Raw genomic sequence first — 25970 nt, 5'->3', positions numbered from 1 at the left:
AGGAATATGAGAAAGGACAACAGGTCACTGCAGCCTGGTAACAGCAATCGCAAGCCTCCACCGAACAGCCTGTCACCTGGACCACTCTTCCCATCCTGTGGCCGCTCCAACTGCAGAGCCACAAGCACAGGCATGGCTGGCCAAAGGGCAGGTTGTGCAGAAGAGCCAGGGACTGGAGCGAGACGCTCTTGGAGAGTCCTTGTCTTGGTTACTCAGTTCCTCTGCATAGCCCTCGCACTGCCTGACCATGCCTCTGAGAAAAGCCAGCTCCAGCAGCAGGGTGTGAGAAAGGGTAACGGGGGCATTTCAACCTTCGTTCCAGCCCCAGGCGGGCAAGACTGCCTAAGGGTCCCACTCTCGTTTCTTTCCTGAGAAGGCGGAACTCACGCCGCCCCGCCCCCGCCAAGTAGCATTTGCCCACAGGAGGAGGACCGGTGTACCACAGCCCACCGGCGGACCCCAGCCTCACGCTTTGGGCTTGCCAGGCGGCCCGGGCACTTTAGCGCTTGGCTTTCACCCCCACTGCCAGTAGAGACCACCGAGGCTGCTGAGAGGACACTAGAAAGAGGGTCACCGGGAAGAGGGACGGGTGTGTAGGAGGCTAGGGCCTCTGTAGCTGCCCGAACCCGCTCCCAACCCCCAGCACAGCGGGCGTAACTCGCCCTGAAGAACTACTCTTCCCAGTGTGCCCCGCAACAAAAACGGGCGGTGAGTAGGGCGGTGCTGAAGGGGGGGGGTGGCTGCCGCGCCTGCGCACCACCTCACCTCGGGGGCGGCCGCAGCTGTGACCTCTGAGCGGCGGTCGGGGAAGATGGCGGCGGCGGCGGGGTTGTCCCTGAAGGTGAAGCTGGGGTGGGGGGGCAGCGGTTAGTCCTCGCCAGGTATTCGGGGGGCGGGGGAGATACGGCGCGTCGCGCGGGCGGGCGTCCTCACCCAGCTCTCCCTCGCGGGATCTCGAACCTTCTCCCCCTGTGCCGGCGCGTGCCCGTGGCCCCGGGCCGCGCACCGACGCCGGCCGTTGTGTGCCCGCAGGTGCGGCAGCTGAGTACGACGGCAGCGAGGCCGCTCTCCAAGCTGGTCAAGGTGAGCGGGGCAGGGGGGGCACCGGCGGGATCGCCGGCCTGGTGGGCAGCTTCCGATTCTGCGGCTCCGGCCCGCTCTCAGCGCCCTCCTCTTCTCTCGCTCGCAGCCCCCCATCCAGGTGTATGGGCTGGAAGGGCGCTATGCCACTGCGCTGTACTCTGCCGCTACCAAACAGAAGAAGCTGGACCAGGTAGAAAAGGAGCTGAGCCGAGTGTGGGTAAGGTATCCTACAGCCTGCTTTCGCCTAAGCTCATACGAGGGTTTGGGAGCGGTAGGACTGTGCCTGCTGTCTCTTATTAGAGGGGAGGTGGGCTCTGCTATTGCAAAGGGTGAGAGTGCCACTTACACTGGCCTGGCACGGGTGCTACCCGCACTGCGGCCCCGGGGTTAAGCTGCTTGGAAGTGGTACGGGGGAAGCATCAGTTCTGCAAGAAACATACTGTAAATGAGGTCCACCTGGTGCTGCTATTTCATATCACATGAGCTTCAGGCCTCTTTGTTTTCACTCAAGGAGTGACTGTGTTGACAGGTTTGGGTAGGCCAGTTAAGCCTTGCAATTCCTGGGAAGCTCCTGGCTTTTAATCATGTTGTTTGTGTATCCTCTTAGACTCTCTTGAAGGACCCTAAGCTGGCTAGTGTTGTTATGAACCCTCACACCAAGAGCACAATTAAACAAAAAGCTGTGAATGATGCCTTGGCAAAGGAGAAGATGTCTCCTCTTATTGTCAACCTGATGAGTGAGTAACCATTTGACGTTAGAAAAATAGGTTGCTTCTTGCTTGTTATTACTGTTAGCTGTCAAGTCTGCTTCTAGTGGGTGCGTTAAACCATTTCAATGCATCTGCCTCTACCAGATTTGCTTGCTGAAAACGGTCGCTTGCGCTACACACCAGACATTGTTTCTGCGTTTGGGAAGATCATGAGTGCGTATCGAGGAGAAGTGCTGTGCACAGTCATCACTGCACAGGTGGGTTAGAATACTCTAGGCTGAGCTTAACAGCAGTACATAAGGCCAAACTTCTTCACCTTAATTTTGCTTTTTGTAGTTTAAGTACTTGCTATATGACTGATGAGGAAATAACTCCCCTCTCCCAAGATAAAGGTCTTTCTGCAGATAGTCTTTTTGATATCCAACTGTTACTGGCCAAAAGTTACACCTGTGCCTCCCATTTCAGTTTAACAAGTCTTTCTCTGCTGTATTTGACTGGCTGATAAAAGTCACCCTGGTCTACAGATGGCAGCTGCCTCTGTTTGTATTTCTGTCATTGGGATCATACAGATCAGGACAGGAATGAGTTATGAGCTTAGAGCAAGGTAGATACCTGATAGGACTGAGAACGCCTGGGGTCCACTGTCTGCAGTAATTAGGGCAAGTGTGTAACTCCAAATCTGTAGGAAGATTTTCACAAGTAGCAGACAGGCAAGCCTGGCTGGTGCTCAGGAAGGTGAGAGGGAAGATGGTGTCTCCTTGAGCTGTAAATATCAGTTGTGGTGTTTCTGGCACTTCATTAACTTCTTCATTAATGGATCTGTGCTCAGGTCTGTTAGAGTGGGAAGCTGGTTACTTAGATATGTAATGTAAATCTCTAACCCTTGGGTAGGGCAACAGTGAGCTGCCTGCCTGGACGAAATAGGCTGACCCACTTAGGGTTAGCTGGCTTCCTATGAGCACAGATTGTCAGTCAAGTTTGTAGCCTTCAGGGATGTGTAGATTCACAAGCCTATGGAACCCTTTCCACAGGCTTTCCTAAATATTTTGTACATAAAGTTTTTGTACTGCTGCTTTTGTTACTAAGGGTTTTTTTCACTCTCAAAGGGTACTAAATACAAATTATTTAGTTGTCACTAACACAAAGCCACTACGTTTTTGTGAAGTCCCTTTTGTTTCTATCTCTGTGATATCCAAGTGACTTACAGGACAAATTCACAGTGTCTCTCCCACAAGGATGCAGAGTTCTTCTATGGTTATGGAGGGAGGTGTTCTTAGCCAGGAGCATTCTGCAAGCCTGGAGCAGGGCTGGGAGCTTGCTGCTGGTGTGTTCAGTCACTGCCCAGTGCTTTTACATGAAGCTGATTATTCTCAAGCTGATGATCTTAATTGTTAGAAGCAGCAGATTAATCGTTCCTTATACAGCCTCAACATTGATGTGAGGCAGATCTTAAGGTTTTCCATCAAATGCTTGCTTTGGCAAGTATGGATTCTTGATGCTTGCCATCTGACTATGTCAGCATAGAACTTCTGCTGAGAATACTTGCACAAATGAAATAATGTTTCCTTAAATTAGTAGGCCACAAAGTGACTGCTCTTTCTGAGCTGTCCTTTGATAATTCTCATTCAAGAAGGCCTTAATTTGCCTTCCTGGTGGAAGTGTCTGTCTTTAGAAGAATCTGAACAGAAAATCTTGAAAAATCATTTTCAAGTCCTTTATTTTCCTTGTCTTCTGTTTATATTTTTTTAGCCCTTGGATGATGCTAGCCTTACTGAGCTAAAAGGTGTTCTGGGTGGATTCTTGGCTAAGGGAGAGGTCCTGAAGCTGGAGACCAAGGTCTGTATTGTTGATTCGTAATTAAATTTTTCATGAAGGTGATTTTAAGCTGGACTTCTGTATCTCCAGTCTTAAAAAAAAAAAAAGAAACAAACAACACAAAACAAACCAATAACAAATTCATTGAATCCATTTGCTATATTACATAATTCTGTGCTTTCTCATAGACCTGATAATGCTTTAATTGCTAGAATCTTAACTTTGCAGTCACTGTATTCAGAAATTATCTTTACAATTGTCCTTTTGAAAGCTTTTTTCCTTTTCTTTACTAGTGTAAAAAATACATACTAAGCTAATAGGTCTTTGCTAATATAATTTCTGTTCAATGTTTATTCTTTGCTAATATAATTTCTGTTCAATGTTTATTCTTCAGACTGATCCATCAATCCTTGGTGGCATGATTGTCAATATTGGGGAGAAGTATGTGGACATGTCAACAAGGTCAAAGATCCAGAAACTCACCAAAATCATGAGAGAGACTGTCTAGAAACCTGTCCTAGTCATTTACAGTGAAACCTGCCAGATGGAAACTTAAATAAAATTATTTCTTCTTGAGTAGGTGGTGTGAAGTATTTTGATTTGAAAAACACAGCTCTGATGGAACTTCAGTGAATTTCACTTAGTTCTCACTAAATCTTCCATGACACGGCTTGAAAATCTTTCTCTCGCCCTGAACAGGAGTTTATGTTGCTATGAAGGAAAGGGCAAACAATGCCCTAGGAGTTGAGGGGTGGCTCCTGCTGAGGTTCTATTGGTCTCCAATAGAACTAGAGAAAACTTATTCAGGATATTGTCAGGTCATTAGAGCAGCAGTCTTGCTGCCACACACACCATTCCTGTGTGCAGAAGATGTGCATGCTGGAACTGTGGCTGGTGGACGCTTTCCAAAATACAACTGTAGCTGTGGAAACAGACCTGCCATCGGTTCACTCTCAGCAGCAAACACTCTAGTAGGCCAGTTTACTTCCTCATCTGTATCATTGCAGAGAGTTTTGTATTTGCTTTAAGATAAAATTACCCTCTAAAGACCTAGAAGTGAGAGGCTAAGGTGGGTGTAGCTTAGAACTACCAAAATGTTTGCAACAGGAGGTGGATCGAGTGTTGTTATGATCCGCTGTGTGTGCTTACCAGATGACATTTGGATGTGGATTTACTCATGTCCGTTTTGTCTTGAAGTGCTGTGTCTCTGTTGTCTGTTTAGATAATCTTTGACAGGCTTATGAAGGAGCATAAATAGCCTGTTTCTTCCTGTTAGTCCTTGTTCAAGAACTGATGTTTGACTTCATTTTGGATGGATACCGTTCTTGCAGGTGTTGAACTGGTAGCACGAGTTCAGCTCAGCCACATTACTGAAATGTCTTAACCAGCCACATTTTTCTAAGAAGTGTTTTAATCAAAGGAGCTAGTCCTTGCAGAGAGGAGACTCTTTAGCCCTGTGCTTTCTCTGGTACTTCACCCTGGAAGTATGTTCTCCAGTAGGAGAATAGAGGCTGCTGGCTGTACATGATGCTTTGAGGGGGTGTAAAAGAGGTAAATGCTATGCTGGGTTTAGGGAGTGGTAGAGTGGGCTTGTGCTGGAGAAGGGGGAGGAGTGCTGAAGTTTTAAGGGGTCTGTAACAAGGGGAGGCAGGGCAGGGCAGTTGAAGAGGCAAGGTAGAGGGGCTGTTGGAAGCCTACAGCCTGGGGGAGAGGAGCAGGCTGAGCACACCACTGGGCAGCAACTGGCCCAAGAGGGCCTCCTGGATCCTGCTGTCCACTTTCAGTGCTGCTCCATAGCAGCAGTGAGGTGCATCAGCCTGCACCTAAAGCAACAGCTTTTCCAGAGCTGTGCAGTGGAGGTGCTGGTCCCTGTCCTAGACAGCACAATTTGAAAGGGCCAGCAAGCTTCCTGTTGCGTCCCATCTCACCTACCATAGGGCAGCTGTCGTCGCAGACAATGTTTAGCCTGTAGTGCTGCCCCTGTGTGCCAGCCAAGCCTCAAGATAGCTGTGAAAAAATAGATGCTCAAGGTGCAGGCATAAGTGGGTGCTGAACTACACAAAGAAACTCACTGCTTAATACAATACCGAGGGTACTGGCCTCAAGGCATCTGGCCAATTCGGTAACTAACAACAAAATCTAAGGAAGGACTCAGCATAGGCCTTCCTATACCCCGAGGTAGCAGAGCCATAGGTAGTCACCAACAAGCTGCACAAACCTTGCTGTTGGCATACCTGGCCACAAAGCAGGGCCTGTGTAAAGTCATCATCTGCATAAAGCGCTGGCACCTGCCCTGTTAAGGAAGTGCCTTCAGTTGGAGTGCTTTTGGGTTGGGGGGGTTTAAATTACCATATTTTGGAAATGTGTGTTTGCTGATTTGGTCAAATCTTTTCAAATCTGAAAGTAATGCAATCAGTGAATTATAGAGATGAAAACTGGTGTCAGACACTAAATCTGGTGATTTCCCTGCTGCTGGGCCTATCACTTTGTTTCTACAAGGTCTTTTTGTCAAAAATACTCATCTGAAGATTGACTTAATGAGTGACACCATATCAGTCTTTTTCAGCACTTCTCAAGAATGCAACAGTACACATTAAAAAAAAAAAACAGCTGGATTTATTCTTGCAAAATTTCATTTGCACAATCACAGTTCTCATCTGTGTCAAACAAATCACACAGCCTAAAACCGTATTGAGAGTTTCCACCTTGGTGTCTGCAGCCTGGGAAGTGGCACAATCCCTCAAATAGGTGAACACATTTTAAGGACTTTTGCTTAACTGGACCTTGTCTGTAAACAGAATTATTTAACCAAATGTGGCTGAGGAAACAACACATTCACAGCAACTGAAATTGTCTTGTGAAAAACAGTGGCGTCTGATTGGTAATTATTCATTATACCTATTAAAAATGCTTTGAAAAAACAACCTAACTTCACAGTACAAATGTTTTACTGTAGAATAATTAGACGTGATGTAAATTAACAATACAAATTAATTCCATCTTCTCTGAAAACAAGCAAAAAAGCCCTGCCCAAAACAAAACAAAAAAACCCTTTTTCTGCTGTTTGGCCAAATCTTCTTTTACAGTGCCTTTGTAATTTTTAGGATAAAGATACTACAGACAATACAATACCTCCTTTTTGAAGAAAAAAAAAAACAAACCAAACCTAATTGATACTATTTGTTTGGCAGCAAAAAGTGCACTAAAAAGTAACTCCCCCACCATCAGGGAGGGGAATTCTGCAGTTCTAAGTATTAACACTGGAAAAAAAAATACTACAGCTATCATTTTCAACAATTTACCAACACGAAGTAGAAAGTATCCATTACAGAGTCTATAAAGGCTGCTGGAATCTAAATTCCTTTTCAGCAACTTGATGAGGAATGGAACAGGGTAATTCTGCACAAGCTGTTAACAAAACCCAAGCCTTTGAGGAAAACCTACCCCCTGGGAGGCAGCTTCGTCTCTTCCCCACGGGGTAGGAGTTGTCTCACCATGGCAGGAGCCTGTACATGCAGCATGGGCTTGCTATGGGCCTTGACTAGGTGGAGCGGATGCGTGCAGTGCAGGAGGGGCAGTGCAGGTCCCTCCACACCAGCATGACCTTTCAGGTGGTGCTGCCCAGGCCATCCTGGAGTGAGCATGGCTGTGCAGACCTAGGAGAGCATTAAAGATGCTGTGAGATGGGGCAAAAGGAAGAAAGAGCAGGGGCAATAAGTGGACCAAGCACCTGGACCAGTGTGCTTCAGTCCCAGACCCAGCCTCCCCTCTTCAGGTTACACCACTAGGACCTTCCCATGGAGCAGCCACCACAGCTGGGAAGGATTTCCTTTCCAATCCATCACCTAATAAGCCCCTGACCACATTTTGGGGGGTGGGGGAGAGCTCCTGCTGCTCACCAAGCTCTTACTCCTTAGCTCTGCCCCTATTTCTTCCCTTTTTGCCCATGCTCCTTTGTGCCAGCTCTCTCATGCTCACTGCAGTGGGCACAAGCTGTTGTCTGGGGGCCTTGGAGGAAGCAGCAGCTCCCTTTGCTTGCATGACATGTAGAGATTGCAGAACCTACCACAAAATCCAGGGTTAGTGACACTTTTGCAGCTTTACAAGCAGCACAAGGAATTCAGCTACAGTCACAGCAGAGCCTTTGACAACTATATCAAGCAACTAGGCTAGTTTAATATATTTTTACTGCAGTTCTTTATTCTTTTAAATTAGGTCCTAAATATATTCTCCTATGTACAGAAAAATAATTTCCCAAGGACAATCCTTGTTTTAAAATATTTAAATGAACAAAACTAGGTGCCTATAAACGCTTCTCTGTTAGATTTACTCAGTATTTGACAGCAACAACATAGCCGTGGCTTTATATTATATACACAAATAATCACACATATATAGAGAACCATGTATTTAACTATAGATACATTAATATGCACATAGGACAAGAGTATTGGGGCTACACAAATGTTAGGATATATGTGGAATGTTGGTACAGAGAAAACCCCTCAAAGCTCAGGTGATTTAACCTGATTCCCAGCTTTTCTATGTCTCACAGGGTTTTGACTGCTGGATTTGAATAAACTGAAAGATCACCATGGCAAGCAGAGTGCTATGAAACTAGACACCACTGTTGCAGTAAAAGTTTGGAGTTGTTACATATTAGTTTTGAAAATGTATTCAGTAATATTACAAAAAAATGCATTATCCACAATGTTTCCCCTCCCCCCCAACCCTACTCACATGTAACAAAAAAAATGATTTAGTTTTAAAGGGTAAAAAAATTGTAAAATGAAGATTTAAAAAGTTCCCTTGTAAAAACTCATCTTGAGAAAATATATAATTAAGTGCATCTAGAAAAAAGTTCTGTAATTGATCAGTTATTTGGCTTAGTGTCAGCTCATTGACATGCTGTCTTTCAAGGTGCCCAAGTCAACTAACTCATCAGCTGTGTGCAAGCTCAGGGCTTTACAGACTGGTTTTCCACCAGTGCTACACTTGGCAAGCTACTTGGTATTGCTGAGGCCAAGGTCAGCCTAACAGATTTTTATTTTACAGTGCTTCCAAATGTGTTGCAACCTATAAGCAGAGGAATTATGATTGGTCCAGTAAATACAACTCTGGTGACTTCAGTGGCTAAAACCATTTTGGGGATGATAAGGAAGAAAATAGATCCAGCTGCAAAGACTATAAACTACTTCTATGCTTTGTTTTAATCTTGACTTTTCATTTGATGCTCTATTGAATCTTGCAATCCTTACACAGTTCGAACCAACTTCATAATGTAGACTCTACCTTACCAAAGCCTTTTGAACTCCTCCATGCATCCCCAGCAAAGCAGGCAGCTACTCAGGTGGCTTTATGCTCGGGTACCTTTGTGCTGAATTGGAGCAAAAATTAAAGTTAAGCATCTGCTGAAGCGCTTTGCAGAGCCAGGGGCTGTGGGGTTGGGGCAGAGATGGCAGCTGCATGATGAGTTGTGAGGGAAAAGTCTAGAAAAGAGTCCCTAAAACAGCACTGTTTCATACAGCTGAGCTTTGGGAGCTGGGCTTAAAGGGAAGGAGTGATGCTTTCCAAAGGACTTGATTACTGGACAGAAGCACCAGTTTATTTACAAGACATACACAGAAGAAACACCTAGTGGGACTGCAACAGGGCAAGCCAGCGAGATGAAGTGCAAAGCACGTTTCCTTTCATTTGTGCAACACAGCCAGGGTTTGGTTTGGAGGGAACCAACAGGCTCAGCAGGTGGGGAAAATCATGGCCAGGAGGGTGCCTAGGTGATCCAAACACAAACCTCAACCTTCATCGTGTGAACCAGAGGCTATGGCTTGCAGCAAGGGCAGCAGGAGCTCACAACCTGGCACTGCTGGGAAGGCCAGCACAGGTGAGTGCTCAAGTGGCAGGCGGGACCCCTGAAAGGGGGGGGGCTAAACCTGCCTTGGACACAATGACTTCCAGCTATATCTGACCAAGCAAATGACCTCAGGTGGTCAGGCTTTTCTGAAGGGCTGACTCCTGTCCACAGGGAGAAAGCACTCTTGCGGCAGCTTGACAAGGTGAGGCTGATTTTTCCGCAATTAAGATCTCTCCATCATTGTTTTAAAAGGGGAAGGATTCAGGTGAAAGGACAGACATCCATCCTGATGATATATAATTGCATTGCTGGTAAATACTTCATACAACTATAGGATAGGAGAACAAGTCCTTTGAAAGACAGAAAACTGGCACATTGATGCTGGTGCAACTGATTGCTTGCATGGAAAGGGCATGTACTCATGTTCTTTCTGGATGGTCATGAATGCTGCTGGGATGGCACCAGGAAAGCAAAGAGCCTGACAGCAATGTTTATGAGCCTATGAAGTCCTTGTGAAAGCATCTTGAAACAACACAGTGCCTAAGCACCTCAGAGGTATATCTCAGAAGGTAATTTCTGGAAAGAGAAGTGTAAGAGCTGTTACAAAAGCTCATATACCAAAAGTATTACCAAAGCACTCCACTTCCATAGAAAAGTGCATGCAAACTCCTGCATAAATACAAAGCTGCACTAAATTCAGTGTGGCTCTCCCTGGCTGAGGGCAGACACATGGTTTGTTACTAATCACTGTTGTTATATTATGAATGCCTGGGGTCCTGGATAACTGAAGTTTGGCTTTGAGATTGTGGATCTCATTTTAAACTAAAAACACAAACCACCTCTAGAAAAAAAAAAAAAGAAGAAAAAAGGAAAAAAAAAATCCTTCCTCTTTGGTATCCTGTCCTGTCTGCAGCCACAACAACATTGACATTCTGCCAGTTCTCAGCTACCAGCCTCTTTCAAAAGTCATTTTAATAACTTCTAGAAGTGGTGCTGCTCACTACTAACTGAATTCTACCCTAAGACTTACAACCAAGGAAGCACTAGAGAAAAACACTATTCTTCTTATAAAAAATTAACATACTTAGGGGAAAAATGCAATCCTCAGAAATACAACTTGTTACCCAAACTCCCAGTGCACCTTTTCCCATTTTCTCACAGCTGCAGGTTTTGCTCTTTCTTCTTTTACGGCTTTTTTTCTCCCATTTTATCCAAAGCAAGACCACTGTTTCAACTGAAGGCAGTGAATGCATTAAAAAGTCACAGTACTATTTTCCGAGAGGCTTGATTGCCAGCCAACGAGTTTGATGCTGAAGAATTACTTCAAAGCAAAACATCTTCTACCAAAATAGTGGAGTGTGCTAAAAGGTAGAAATGAAACCCCATCTTGAGGGCCTGTCCCAGTGGCCCTTTTACCAGTTCAACCTCACCAGTGCTTCAGAGGTACTCTTGCCATAGTAACTGAGAGACCTGGTACTCAGCCTTTCTGCAAGGATGAAGCTTACCAAAGCAAATGCAGAGATCCAATCCGAGAACTCCACAATACACAGATTTACAACATCTGCATTTTAGTGGGGATGCTTATCTGCACAAATCTACTATTTCAGTCCAAAATGTGATCAAGTATTATCTGGGCTTCGATTTTGTTGTAGTGGTTGTTTTGCATAACATTAAGAAAAGCTTACACACATCTTGATGGGGCTGGAAAGGGACCTGTGAGTCAAGGTGTGCTGTTTCATGGAGATACTCAGAAATCAAGAGCCAGCATCTGAAAAGTAGGATCTACATAAATATGGATGCTCAATACTGGCAGCACAGACTAGCAGAGCCTGGCCTGACAGCCATCACATGGCACTCATAAGATGATGGCTTGACTCTCACAGATTGTGGTAATACCAGCTGACTTCCTATATATGTAGAGAGAGACCTAACTTCCTAGGTACTACTGTGTGCCTCTCCCCCAGACTCTTCAGAACACAGACAGTAATTAAACAAGCCTGTGAGAACTTGCAGTTTTCTCTATGAAAGCACTATTAGGAATGAAGCCAGTGAGCCTCTTTTTTCAGTAGAAGGCCTGAGCTTTTACACCATGATATCCTGGATGAGCAGGAGGCCTATGCAGCTGCAATGGGTAGAAAAGCAGAAACTTGCAGCCCACGCAGCTGTGGATTTATTGCAAAGCAATGTGCAAGGCTGTAACATTCCTGAAGAGAGAAAACCAGGCAGGAGTCACAGGATTTCTAAGAACCTTTGGCTAACCCTGGTGAAAAGCAGTTCCATCTGGGAAGCACTAGGAACAGTGCCAATACGCTACGAAGCGCTGAGGGTGAGCAAGCAAAAACCTAGTGACATCCTGATGCAAAGTCGTCTGGCTCTAAGAGTACATCTACATTTTGTCCTTGCTGCACAAGGATTAGGACAAACTTCCTCTTTAGGATTAAACCAATTATGACAGAGGGATTCCTTAGGTATCTGTGAGCCGTTCACCATCATCACATTTGAGCAATTCCTGTTGACGTTAGCAGGCGTTAAACACTGCTGTGCATAGAGGGTAAGTGGGAAAACACAAGTGATGGTGCTGTTACAGTTCTCCAAAATGGTGCAGTTGTACCTGCCCATGACTAGGGTCACAAACTGAGAGAAGCCCCCACATCTAAGAGTTCCCCACTTCCAACACTAGTTGAGTCTCAGAGGAAGAAACAGCCCCTTGAGGCTCCCTTCAAAAACCCATCCATGATTTCTGCATTACACCCACAGTCTTTTTTTTTTTTTCCTGTCCTGCTTGTCTATTTAGTTGTTACTGTAATTCATGCTGGTGAAATGATACCATAAAAAAGTGATGCTGCTTTTTAACTGGTGACATGAATGTTCACTGTATTTACAGCTACTGAGGAAAATTAGGACAGCAGTAAGAGGTTAGACAATGACATTTAATGTTACTCCATTAATAGATTGTTTCACTTTTTTTTTTTTTAAATTCTACCACAACATTGTGTATTTTCATATACATTATATTTAATAAAATGTATTGATATGGAATTAGGAAAGCATGGGTTTAGTACTATTTACATATTTTAATTGAAACCATTTTCTTAACAACATTGAAAAATAGAAACTTAAAGTTCTCTTAATTGTGTTTTCAGCCAGTTAGTGGTAAACAAATGCATGCCTAGGAAGTTACACTCCCTCTAAAATGTGGTCAGTTGAAAGTTTCTAACTAAAGTGTGTATTCTCTGTTTTGTTTCAAAAAATACATAAGTATGTCTGTCATTTCTGATACAAAATTCTACACTATCTTCAATAAATAAATAATAAAGCGATTCTGAAAAGTATGAAATGTAAACTTTGTTGTCCCTCCAACATACATTTCCCACCCCCTGCCCCCCATTGCTTGAAACATTACAGTGGTCTTTCAGGAAATTATAATACACAGACACTTCCCAGCACAGTTTACACTTACTACCACACTGTATCTACCTATCCATTATGAACATATCCTAATTTCCTAATGGAAATCAGTAAGACTTTGTAGTGCTAGAGAACACCACCTACACAGAAAAGGAGAAAACCAGTACTGAAAGGACATGCAAGGAACACCAAAACCTAACAACAGGCTCCACGAGAACGTTCACATGCTAATGAAACAGGCTGACACCTCCCATTCGGAAAGAGAGTCCTTACAAAAATACCAGCATGTGCATGATAGGTCATGAACAAAACGAATCCAAGCAGAACAACGAGGAATTTTACTCCTAGGGGGTCTAATCTCTCTCGAGTACAGACTCAGCAAAGCACTTACGCATGTGCTTAAGGGAAACAAGACGTAAGTGCACGCTTAAAGCTGGGTGCTTTGCCGTACAAGGAAAGCTTGCTGGATATGGGCCTATATGTGTGTATTTGTAGAGTTCAATGAATATACGAGCCCTGGCACTCCCCCAGATGACAAGGCTTTTACTTTGGGGTTACTCACTCTGCACCATCACAAGCACTCGGTTTCTGGTCGTGTCCACGGAACCTGCGATCACCCTGGCTTGCCACAAGCGCCTTTGTGAGCTACAGTGTGCTGCTGCCCTGGATTCAGTAACATGATGTCAAGCAGAGTTAGGCACAGAACAATTAAATAACTGATCACCACCAACTGCAGAATTTAGCTTTCCGAGTTAGAGCTGTGATTGTTTTCCTTCCTCGCTGCAGATGACGGATCATCCATGTGTAGTCACACAGTCAATCAGCAGTAGTAATGGGGTACCAAAGTGGTACAGCACAACACAGAGCAGGAATCTATGTTTCATCCTTCACTTACTGTTCAAACATCTACAGTCCTATAGAAAACAGCAGCTTCCAAAGGTACCAAGTGGGTGGACTCTTCTGGAGAGTAATTCATCTCTGTGCAGAACGCTTGTACATAAGTATATTTTCAGGGGCAACATAAAACATGAAGTGGTATGCTAATAGAATCTTCTCTGTTTATAGATAATACACTATTTAATTTTTAAGTCTTTTCAGTACCATCATGAAGATTTTCAAGGATCCTCTTACTGCAAAACTACTCCTTTCATTCACATTACATTTACACATCACTGTGCTGAGCAATAGGCACAGAATTCCTCAAGGGGGAAAACCCTGCAGAAAGCCTCCAAAACACACCAACATTGCCTACTTCGTGTAAATTAAAGAGTAGGGTAACTGGAGCAAGGACAACAACCTATGTGGTTTGCCAGCCTTGCAGACTGGAGCACAATGAACAACCAGGTTATTTCATAAACCCAGGAAACTAATGCCAAGTTCCACATAGAGAAATCGAGGGAAAGCTCCTCACTAAATTGGGATTCATTTTTCAGTGAGAATTATCAAGGCACAAAGATGCTCCTGTTTGCTTTGATAACCCTCTTACATGTGAAGGGCAAGCAGTAGTTTCATACCACACCAGTAAGGATTTTTGTGACAGCTTCTGCAGACGCCCATTGCAGTGAACTCAGACTGAAATAAAACGTTGGTCCCTTTCCTTCTAAGGCTCATCGAACAACTGCAGGTCTAGTCGGACGACTATCTCTCCTGTTGGAACTTCATGCAGAAGGAGACACTTTGTAACTGGTCCCTTTGAACCCTGATCCTTCTTAATGTCTGCCACACGGATCTCTGTTCTGCCCAAAAAGTCTGAAATGCAAAACAATAGCATGCTCAGAAATGACACAACTGTTTAGCATTGCAATAAAATTCTAATCTGCAGAAGGAACTAAGCTTCCATCTACACACAACAAAAAGGAGAAAACAAGCCTTCAGTCCAACTGTATTTTTGCAGTTGAAGAAGGACAAAGGCTCTCAAAGTGCACAGAAGAGGATTTTATCTAGACCGCACTAGACAGCAGGAGCATTAGAAGTAAATGGTCCCATAAGCAGAAAAATCCACAAAGTAAGTCACAGCTGCCTTGCTTCAGTAGCTCATTTATCTTATGATATGTTAGAAAAAAGGCCAAAGGCTGCTGCACAGTCCAAACAGAGTGCGAAGCCCTCTGGAAATGATAGAGCCAGGCAATGCATCACACTAGCAGTAAGGTCAATGAGCTGTTGTGGGTTTAAGACTGGACGTCTTAATCATAGAGAGAAGATCCTTCAGAAGCACCAGAGAAGTCCAAAGAGGTGGACACAGGAAAGTGTAATCTTTGTTGCCTGATTCCCATCATCCCGCACCCCAGGAACTGTCTGTTCTTACTCTTTTCTCCCACTCTCTGTTGCCAGCACATTGGCTGTTATCTCTTGTTTGGCATTCCAGGGGAGGTTTTCAGCCTTCAGTGGGCCTGGCCGTGCACCAAATTTTGTGCTATGCAATTTTGGCCTAGGTTGGGAGGAAGGGAGGGGCAGGGCACTGAGGCCTGGTTTTTGACCTGGTTGGGGGGAAGGTTTTGGCCTAGTGAGGTTTTGGGAAAGCCCAGGTAGAGAACTGGATTGAGGCTGAGCATGAATTTGTGTATTTTGTATTTCTGTATATATTCATTAATAGTATTTCCATTTAAATTTCTGGTTCTGTGGGAGTGTTTTCATTTTACTCCTTTGGGGAGGTAAAATATCTTTGTGTCTGATCAAACTAAGACATGAGCCAACTGGCACTGGTCACATGAATGGCAGTCCTATTCAAAGGCTTCCTGAGAGACTGACTCCAAAATACACTCTTAAATGCTCCATATTTTTACCTCAAGAAATAAGAGTCAGTTAGCCATCCTTGGGTCATTTCTGCAACTGTTATTGCATGTTGCAGGAACTTGAAGACATTTCTCTTCCTCCTGCATTAATCTGTCCATTTGCAAACAGCACTCAGTTTTTTAAAGACTTAGAACTGCAAAACACACTTTAGTTGCTGTCAAGTCATACAAGAAAGGAAACCCCAAAAAAGACAGAGTTTGATTCTCTTAATTCTATGATTGGCCTCAGCAGGCATGCACCTCTTCAAAATGAGAGATTTGAAAATACCTTTGGAAGGGTGGCAGCTTGCTACTTACCATCCGGGGAGAATTGGTCCCTCTCGAACACTGTAATGCAAAGCACATCCTGCTCGAGGTCTTTGATAAAAAACTGGCAGTTGGAGTTCCACTTCGGGTTGAGGGTGTCCTGGATCGTCTTGGTAATGTGGCACTGAGAGCCCATTGTCACCTCACAGTATGGGTTACTCTTTCCTGGGAAGATGGAAACAAACAGAGAAGAGTGTGATCTTCCTCCTAAATAACCTTTTACTCCTACAGCCAACACACGGGAGAAAACTGTGGCCTCACTGCCACTATAATGAACATGGACACAGTTCTGCAAGGTCCAGAGGGTGCAAAGTGCACCCTTCGGTCTTCATTTATGGACTTTGTGGCTTTTGATCTCATATTACATGGCTTAGATGTTGGAAACTATGTATGTCTGGTACAAATGTTTAATGCAGGACAGCTGCATGACTACTACTGAACTGCACAAAATCACTTTTTTCTAGCTTAAGTTCATTAAAACTGCTTCATTAACAAAAACCTGTTTTAGACAAAACCTCCTTCAAGGCTGGTCTGATGAACAGGAATGTCTTATTCATACAGCATATTATGAAAAACCCAAGGCACTTACCATGGGACCTGCAAGGTTTTAGTTCAATGCCTTCAACAATATTCACCATCAACCTCCCAATGCCTGTTGCTCTTTGTGAGCGAACTGTGGTAAAACAGAGGAGAGAGAAAAGTCATTAGCAACCTTCCTACCCGTGGACTGTTACACAAAAGATGAGAACCTTGCATCCCATGCTGTACCTAAGTAGGCCTTTTCCCTCTTCTTCTTTTCAGTCTCTATGTAAAGTTCTGAAGCAGCTTTGATCTTCTGAACCCAGGCAGTCCTTCAGAAGGAAAGGAGAAAAAGAAAAGTTGCAAAATACCATTTCTATTTTTCCTACTTAAAGTACAGCAGATGGAAGTACAGCTCCTTCCCAGTCAAGGCTCTGAGCCCATGAAAGGCTTTGCTTCACTGGAAGAGACCTTACTGGAATTTATAGCACCTGCAAAAATTTGACCATACCAAGCTGGCTGATCCCACCACACAAAGAAAGGTCAAGAGAATCACAAGCAGAAGGGACTTGGTGAGAAACCAAAGGTATAGATAGCAGGTCTGCTTTCACCCAGCCCTTTGCTTTATTGTAATAAATTAACTTCTTGTAGCTGGTAGATATATAGTTGGGCACTTCTCGTGACCCCAAGGTTTCATACCAAAGTCCTTCTGAGCCCTGAGATTCATGAAGCATAACTCAGGGACTACACAGATGATGAATGATCACAGCTCCCCATGGGCCCTTCTGGGAAATTGTTTCATGCTTAAGAGACTGAGCGGAAAGATTAACAGAGAAACAGTGTGGAAGAAGGGGTACCAAGGGATCTCAAGGATTTCAAAAGCATTGCTGTGACATACAAGGGAGCCTGAGACCTGAGTCAAGGCAAAATGACAGAATCAAGAAATTGTGGACTCATTTCTGACCCCATATGAAGAGCTGCTGCTCTGCAGGGCATTGTAGCTACTTACACTGGCCTGGATTTGGGCGTGTACTCTGCACAGAGTACAAGAAGAGTTCAAGAAAACAAAATACTTGAGGACAATTCTGTCTTTCAGCTGAGCCCTGAATGGTAAACAGCAGCTTCAGAAGTATACCAAGCCTTTGATCATAAGATTAAACATGCAAATCAATCACTCATTGATGCTAATGTTTTGTTTCTCTTGCTCTTAGTTAAAAGAAAGTGAATGATGAAAACCTGGAAGGATCTCACCTAAAATGCTGCGTTTATTTAGTAAGCAATTCTGGCCTAAGAGAAAGTCAAAGGCTGTCTCCCACTTAAGTAAAGGCATTTGACTAAAGTGCCCAAATTTGGATAGCAGTTCCTGTGGGTTCTCTGTATAGTGAATGAAGGGAGGCAGGTGCCTTCAGAGGGCATTCAGTATGTGAACATCTGACTCCTTCCACTGATGGTTCAACATAGCATGCCTAAGCATACCACAGAAGTTCCTCCAGCTAGGTAGGATGACTGTGGTACAGAGCTTAGACATTTATGACTACAGCTGTGAATGCTCTGATGCAGAAAATATGATTATTGCTATAGTCTGATTTGTGTCCTAAGTTGAAAAGGCTGTGTCAATTTTCATCATCTAACCACAATAGTTGTTCATTCTGTGGCACAGAGGGACAGACAGCAGCCCAAATGGGATCCATAAAAAGTATGATCTTTTGTAAGAAAAATTATGTGTATAAATAATAAGGAATAATGCTGCCTGGCAGGCAAAATGTTTCAGCAAAGATGTTTTATACATTTTTATGCATCATCATTTTTAGGGGCCATACATTTGCAAGCTGACAAAACACAATGTCTATGCTATGGGGGAGGGATTTGTTGCACTTTCAGCTTGCAATTTTTTTAACATTTGTGTAGAGAAACCTTTTCAGTATAAATCAGTGTCATCCTGTCTTCATAAGCTTGCCAGAAATAAAAATCACCAGGTGAGGTTTGTAGTTGCTGTTTTTTGACTGTTTCAGTCTGAACTGAACTGGATTAAAACAAACCAGGCTTAGTTTGGTAGGTTTTTGCTTCAAGTTCTCCTCAAGATCATTCAACATCCAGTCATACAAATGCTTGCACCAGCCCAAAGAAACAGATGTTAACAGAAGAAGGCAGGACAGGATCTTTTAGCTTTTTCATGCTAACATAAAATGTTGTGAAATGCGGCTTATATATCAGCCCTCCGAGCCATTTCACCATTGGTCTCAGCAGAATTCAGAAACGTCATCATTGCTTCCTTTTTTCACATATTATCATCATATTCTCAAGCAGAAGGAATTCTCCATTCAGACTGCTTGGAGAACTGCTCTGCATGTGTATATCACATTCAAATTCATATTAACATGGCTTATGCAGGTACTTACCTTTCATTAATGCTTTCAGCCCGGAGTGTATAGACTCTGTCAATGTGGGAGATATGGAAGATGGGCTCATCTCCAGAAGGGTCTGTGGGTAATTTTACTAGTACCTCATTTAGAAAAATGGGCTGTAAAACATTAGGCAAAGCTAGAGTTCTACTGCACAATATTTGAACAGATGCATTCAACACAGAGCGATTTACAACAGATTTATCCTGTGCCTGCAGTACCTTTCCCCTTCTGTGTGCCTCCTATCTTTCTTCAAGTATGTAATTTTTAAAAATATTCTTCATAGCAAAGATAATGTTACCTCCAGAGTCTGGGAACACTTCTGAAGTAAGCAAGCAGCCTCAGAAAGCATAGTAATCTCTCCTTTCCCACAAAGAGGAGTCAAAACTACTCTCCCTCATCACTCCCTGATACATATGACCTCTTGTTAAAAAGAAGTTGTTTTAGCAAAACTTCAGAAGCGTCTTTTCTTATCTCACTAAAGCAAACAACCAGCTTTCCCACACCAGTCCCTGGAATCCCCAGCATATGCCAAAGCTTTCAAACATCTACATAAAGGCTATTGCCCACACACCCATTATGGCAGCTTTTGACTGCTACATGTGCTGTTAATGTATAAAGCATCTCAGCCACCATTTAAGGCTGGTACTTACAGTTTTGTACATTTTGTATTGCAGATTAGACTTGGGGCTGAAGACCTTGTCTGTGCCAGAAGAGCCAAGAGGTTTTATGATCTGAGTCAGGAGAAGGAAATCGTTGAACAGGAAGCCATACAGTTCCTTGTTACTCTTGGCTTTATAGAGTTTCCCACTGTGCAGAAACTTGCGTGGTCCCAAGCAGTTTGTAACAGAATTAAATACGAGTTGCTGCGAAAAGTAGAAGAAGAAGAACAACGCACTGTATAAAGTAAAACAATCGAGGTTCCCCTGAAAGAGATCAAATACAGTTTTGAGTCCTGGCATTGGTTTCAATCCGTGTCACAGGGATGAGGAGCAATGTCTCTGCCTTGAGCATGATAAGCAGTGCGAGTCACAGGAAGGCTACATGAAAATTAACGTCAAGGCAGCCCACCAGCTGCACAGGGCATGGCCTGAGCAGTCAGAGAGAAGCCAAAAGCACTTATGCCACCTTTTGACTTTCTCTGCCACGTGCATGCATTTCTGTGTATGGAACTGAGCTGACGATGACTTGTCCTGGATTAGCAGTAGCTATGCAAAAGGCCTGTCCAAATCCTGAGCTTTCTTAACAAGGCCTCAATTTCTGAATTGTGTTTGAATTTCACCAACTAAAATATACAAAAAAATAGCCTGATTTTGTGTACCTATGATACATAAAGTCAGAAGACAGCTGCTGGCCACTGGCTGGAATAGGCAGAATTTAAGATGTCTGGATTAATAGAGTCTTGCCCTTTGCTCAAATGTTGTTTTCAGGCTTATTCTCACTAGGTGATGGTGCAGTTCTTGTTGTCCTAGTTGGCCAGGCAGCTAGATACAGAGTGGCTACTTCTACAGATTAGAAACATCTCAGAGTGAAAACCAGGGGAAGACTGGATTGCTCTTTGCCACAGATTCAAGATTGCTTTTACTGGCATTACTCTGTCAGCAAGTAGCCAACTGGTGTTTCAAGTAATACTTTTGGTGCTCTAGGGCCAGACATCATGTATGCAAGATAGAAGCAGCCATCTTCCTTCCAATTGTTGTAAAGACAGCTGAACATGTCTTTGACTCTTCTGAAACTGTCATGCAACATGATCTAATGGAAGGCATCTCTGCACATGGCAGGGGGTTGGAACCAGATGATACTTGGGGTCCCTTCCAACACTGACAATTCTGTGATTCTGTAAAGTCTTTCCACTGAAACAATTTCAGAGGACAAAATGTGTTTTTTCTAGTTATAAACTAGGTAATGATTATTACTTTTTTATCTTCTAGAATCAAAAACTCAGTGCATACTTTATAAAACAATTGTGATCTGTCTGCCTTTATCAATAATAGAGAAGAGAGGTCATCAAAATATCCTCCACCCTTTTGCAGAACATACCAACACAGCATTTTCAATATAGTTTCAATAGAGAAATTTAGCATGTTACCTTAAGAAATAATACGTAATGAGAGGCAGCAATTCTCTTTTGTAAAGTCTTGCAAGAGACTTGAACAGTATTCTTGAGTTTTCAAAATGTACACAACTATTTCCTGTGATGAGATTTAAAAACACTCCAGGATGGTCAGGTATAGCTTCAGGGTGAAATACAGTAGCACAATAACCACTGCATTATAAAGAGCGATGAAACTAGAAAGTTATGGTTGAAAACTGCAGCACTGAACCTGGTACTAATCCAGAGCCAGGCAACAAAAGCAGCATTTATCATACGGAAGGCAATAACATGAGCTGTGAAAAGGATCATGTGCAGGAGTGAAAGGGAGCCAAAGAAAGATGAAAACAAAGGATTGAAGATTATATGACTTGATTCATTACAGTGTTTGTCTTCTGATGCAGTGCCATAAGTGAGCCATGGTTTCTTGCTGACTGGTGGAGAGGTGTGCCCACCTCTGTGTTACTCTAGATAGCACTTTGTTTACCTCTGACAGGCCTTCACACTGAACGTGAGCCTGGATCCACTCCAGCCTATCTGAATTTTCCTTCTCACGCACGCCTTCATTTACTTGAGAACATAATTCTTCTGCTTTCTCAAGAGCATGCTTCAAGTGACTGTGGTCAGGGTGGTTTTCAGGAGTGTTTTCTATTATCTACAGATAAATAAAATACGTTAGCCTTTTCTGGTGTCTGTAGTTAAAATGTATTCACACTGTCAGCCCTATACTTCCGTTTTATTTCTTTCTTTTCATCCAAGCCAGCCAGCATGCTCCAAATTTCTTTCCCTCCATGTTGACAAGCATGAAAAATAGGAGACGAACTGTCTGTTTGTGAACAGCTGAAATGAATGCCTGCCTGCAGAACCTTTGCAACTGCTTACTCTTCTGATGCAAGGGTGTAAATTCCAGCCACATGCAGAAATACATTCATGTCTGTTTTAAGGAATCTTTTAAATGCTAACGTCTGGTTTTGCAATAGATAAAGGTAATTATTTCCTGCAAAAATCTGGGGCCAAGTTCAATATCATTACTCAGGATTGTAAGTGTTAGACAACAAATGAACGTTAGGAAAGGGTTATAAGTTATCCAGCAACACAAGCTGAGTGATAATGCAATTTGCAACAACTTGGAATTCAGGCTTGCACACTGAATGTCATTTACCAGATTACGGGGAGATCATGATACCATGGAAAAAGGCAAAAATGAGCATAAGATTGACCCATTACTCCTGTTAACTTGAAAGTTTTTCTTCAGCATTTACTGCCTTCTGGTTCTTTGTGTGCTAGTTTCATCACCATTTCTAATAGAAATACCAAGTCATTCTGCTGAAGCCAAATGAGTTACCACATTTTCTCTAGCCCGATCCAATACAAAAGGATATACCATGTCCCCTAGCACAGTGATGACACAAACAGGGAAAACTACCCTGTAATTAAGCTATAAGCAAAGCAGCATCAAATAAAGCATAATTGTTGCAAAAGAACGTACATTTTTAATTATTAGTGGGTATCTTGTTACCCGTTGCATAGGCTTTAGTAGAAAACTTGATAGTGGCATTCCTTTACAGCGAGGATCCATTGCTAACCTCTGAAACATTAGAGAGGCAAAATGGCGTTAGTCATTTTGTTTAAAGCCCTGCAAAATGAGCTCCTTCAAGAACGGAAAAGGTAAGGCAACAAATAAACACCATGCCTCCATTAAAACTGTTCTGAGATCACAACACCAATGAGGTAGAATTTTTTGTTATTTTTTACAATATATTCTCCACCTGCATTGCCTGTACAAGAGAAGGGCATCTTTGTACTGTCCCAGCAAACCCAATACAGCAAACAAAGTATTCTATGGCACTATAGGTGTTTGATAAAACGTATTTCTTCAATGAGTGCTTAAGTCGGAAGACTTCATTCTAGCCCAACACAGAGCACTATTGAGATTGTTCTGCAAATCAGAAAAATTATGAGCTCAATTTACAGCGTACAAAATTCATCGCAATTGCTTCTTCTCTTACTTTAACAAACTCCTTGAACTCAGGGACTTCATCTGTCTTCTGCTGGATGAGTGCTGCCCCATTGAGCTGGCAGCTACAGAACCGAATGTAAGGCTGCATGTGTGGCAGCTGAGCTGTCAGTATGTCACCAATCATTTTCACCGGCATCTTCTCTCCAGACATCTTCTTACGCACACGCAAAGCCCTAAACATGAAAAGGTCACGTGTGTATTATAAGTAGACCACTAAAGAATTATTCCTCATTTTAGAAATAAATTCTAATTCATTACTGAAACAAAGAGTCTGCTGAATAATAAATAGATCAGCCACAAGGTTTATTACATATTGTAAGAACACAGTAATCAAGATTGCACCCTCAGCCAACATTTTCCCCTCTTGTGCTAACCAAACTGTTATCTGACATTAACTTAAGGCAATGCCAGATCAGATACAATATAAAAAAGGAATGTAATTTCCTTTTCTATTAGTTTAGATAGTAACAGATACACTTGTGAATGAAGGATAAAAACCTTACCACTATTTTAAGCTCAAAGCTACTTCTATCTTTTAGCCTGGTTTACTGTCATTGAGCTATGTACATTTGTCCTATCACTGCCATAACTTTTCATCATGTAGGCCATTTTCAAATACATTTTACAAAAGAGGAGAAATCTCAAATTTATAAAATCCCGCTAAGTTCAACAAAAATTAGCAGCTCAGTTTGGTTAAAAAGGAACTTCATTAATCCTCTTGCTTATGAAGGTGCAGGTTTAACTCAGTCCTCATTCAGTTTCTCTGGCAATGAGCAGAAAAGCAACCTGCATGCATGCATTTCCAAACCAGCCACCACATTTACCATGTCTTGCTGAAGCAGTAGGGTGGGTGAGAAGGATCCAGGTAGGAAGAAACTTTATCCATCAGAGGCCACAGTGAACAAAGGGAGAAATAAGAGTACCTGCACTGTGTGCAGTTTTGTGGTAGTGAGTCGGGGTTGCAGAGAGGGTGCAAGGTACTCTGGACATGAATCCATGGGAAACCAGGCCTTGTTGGGGCTGCTTCTCACAAAAGAGCTTGTTCAGGTGCTATGAGCCTACAATAACTAAATGGATACATCAGCTAACTGAAAATAAGGGAGGCAGAGGTTTTTGTGGCTTGTTTTGCATTCAAGGATAATAGGATTAGAACTGGGTATGGGCTGTGGCAGAGGAAGGAGAAGTCTACACCAGGACTGTGAGTACTTCCTGAAGTACATGTACACCAAGAGCAAAGTAAGTACAAAAAAAGGCTGGATTCTTCTCAACTGCAACAAGTCATAGCAAATATTGTCAATATTTTGCTTTTTCCAACAAGGAAAAATGCATGGCACTTTGGGCTACCACCTGCATAAGTGGCAAAATATTTTTATGCAGCTAAAAGGAGAAGCAGGGGAGAGGCCCAGATTTTGTTACTGTTAATTATGGGTATGGATGGAAGAAAACCAAACTTACTTCAGTAGTTTTATATTGCACATAATGAGCTCCTTCCAGTTAACAAAAATCATAGCAACTTCTTTTTCTGTTAGCAGCTCAGATTCCATTAGTGGTTTCTGGAAGATCTATAGATGCAGAAAATTAAGCCATTTAAAAAGGATATGGTAAGTATAATCAAAGCAACTAAGACTGATGCTCATTTCCTTAGTCTGGAGGTGAGAACACTTTACATCAGGGTAGTGGAACAGACTTCAAACATGTGTTGGGTTTTAGAGACTCATATTGTTCCCTGATAATACATCTGTGAGTGGCATATGGCTTTAGAAGCGAATATTCTAAATTTGTGTTGGGGGTACAATTATGACCTGGATAATCCGTTTGAAACTGGAATTTTAAGCAGAAGTCTCCTGCAAAATATCCCAGAATTATTTGAATAACAGAAGTGAAAGCACATTTTACTTTGGACTCTTATGGAAGTTCTGATTTATGTGATAATGTCTCAGGTTTGTGTATATTGACCTCTGTTTCAAAAAAGTTTTATTTTCTGACAAAAGAATCGTCTGGGTCAGTTGCCTGTATTAATTCCCTTCTCTTCCACATAAGAGATCCACTTTGTAACATTGAAAGATAAACACAGTAAGTGGCAACTGAGGGCCACCATAAATGTGGAAAATGAGCTTCAATTTTAAGAACTCATATATGGGAAATAAGCATTCAAAATAAGGAGCAAAAAGGGTTTAGCAGAGTGATACTTTAAACATCAGTGTTCTGGTGATGGTAACACAACAGCTTAACATCAGTTGCACCCACACCCCTACACACATGCATATATATCTGTATATCTATAGCTATTTAGATATAGAAAAGTTAATACAGATCATCCCTAGGAAGTCAGACATGGCAGTGATATAAAATGAGTTTGCACAATGACATTACTGATTTACTTTGAAAAGATAAGTGATTTAAACCTGCTCCTAAAGCTGCTTACCTCTGTCACCAACTGCAGATCATTTACATAGTTCTCTTCTGTGACAATGAGCTCATGGATGTATCCTTGCCTTTTTCTTTCAGTAGGTGTCAACATATCCAGAAGATGCAAGTCTGCACACCCTGGAAAACACAAAAGGATCCTGGATTTTACTTACAGTCACTTATTGATTCAGATCAGTAGTGGCCAGACTTGATGATCTCAAAGGTCTCCTGATGATCTCAAAGGTCTCTTCCAACTTCAACAGTTCTGTAAGTCTATGATCTGTAACAGTTCAAGTAATGAACTGCTTAATGAATTGTAACTCTAACTACTGCCTGTTCCGTTTGCTTGATTATTATTTACATGTAATGGCACAAAGCTAACATTGCTTCATCCATTATTATTGTATTTAACCTGCCTTTTTTTTTTAAATTTTCAGAGGGCCATTTCTAAGTGCTAACTTTTCTCTTGTGGCACAGCTTGAAAATCCCCCTCGCCACTAGCTGCCCATTTCCAACCTCACCCTGAAGATCACTTTTCTCTATAGTTGTGTTATTCAGCT

The 25970-nt window shown here is 42.7% G+C and overlaps 2 protein-coding genes across 4 annotated transcripts in view; one reads left to right on the top strand and one right to left on the bottom strand.

Annotated features, from left to right (window-relative positions):
• The first annotated feature begins 789 nt into the window (after nt 1-789).
• Nucleotides 790-4178, top strand: ATP5PO (ATP synthase peripheral stalk subunit OSCP). Its single transcript, XM_054386464.1, has 7 exons — nt 790-841; nt 1033-1083; nt 1190-1300; nt 1691-1820; nt 1938-2050; nt 3543-3629; nt 4003-4178. Exons 1-7 carry the CDS (start codon nt 812-814, stop codon nt 4114-4116), a joined length of 636 nt encoding a protein of 211 aa, XP_054242439.1. The 5' UTR covers nt 790-811; the 3' UTR covers nt 4117-4178.
• Nucleotides 4179-14470: 10292 nt separating this feature from the next.
• Nucleotides 14471-25970, bottom strand: part of ITSN1 (intersectin 1) — a 102081-nt gene continuing 90581 nt past the window's right edge. For 2 of the 3 annotated variants that reach the window (XM_054400734.1, XM_054400726.1), the window contains 11 exons: nt 25427-25548; nt 24457-24563; nt 22991-23174; nt 22471-22569; nt 21469-21636; nt 19543-19755; nt 18887-19008; nt 16737-16819; nt 16558-16641; nt 15960-16133; nt 14471-14619 (listed from right to left, as the gene is read on the bottom strand). In XM_054400734.1, the coding sequence (XP_054256709.1) occupies nt 14471-14619; nt 15960-16133; nt 16558-16641; nt 16737-16819; nt 18887-19008; nt 19543-19755; nt 21469-21636; nt 22471-22569; nt 22991-23174; nt 24457-24563; nt 25427-25548 (1505 nt within the window). The remainder of the gene's footprint in view (nt 14620-15959; nt 16134-16557; nt 16642-16736; nt 16820-18886; nt 19009-19542; nt 19756-21468; nt 21637-22470; nt 22570-22990; nt 23175-24456; nt 24564-25426; nt 25549-25970) is intronic. The other variant, XM_054400742.1, reaches the window with a different exon arrangement.

Source organism: Indicator indicator, chromosome 1, assembly GCF_027791375.1.
Source record: "Indicator indicator isolate 239-I01 chromosome 1, UM_Iind_1.1, whole genome shotgun sequence".
Classification (NCBI taxonomy): Eukaryota; Metazoa; Chordata; class Aves; order Piciformes; family Indicatoridae; genus Indicator; species Indicator indicator.
This window is presented reverse-complemented; position numbering and strand designations above follow the sequence as displayed.

Coding starts and splice junctions, on each gene's coding strand:
- ATP5PO (XM_054386464.1), top strand. CDS start 812: ATGGCGGCGGCGGCGGGGTTGTCCCTGAAG. Junction 1,084..1,189: donor CGCTCTCCAAGCTGGTCAAG/GTGAGCGGGGCA, acceptor TCTCGCTCGCAG/CCCCCCATCCAGGTGTATGG. Junction 3,630..4,002: donor TCCTGAAGCTGGAGACCAAG/GTCTGTATTGTT, acceptor TTTATTCTTCAG/ACTGATCCATCAATCCTTGG.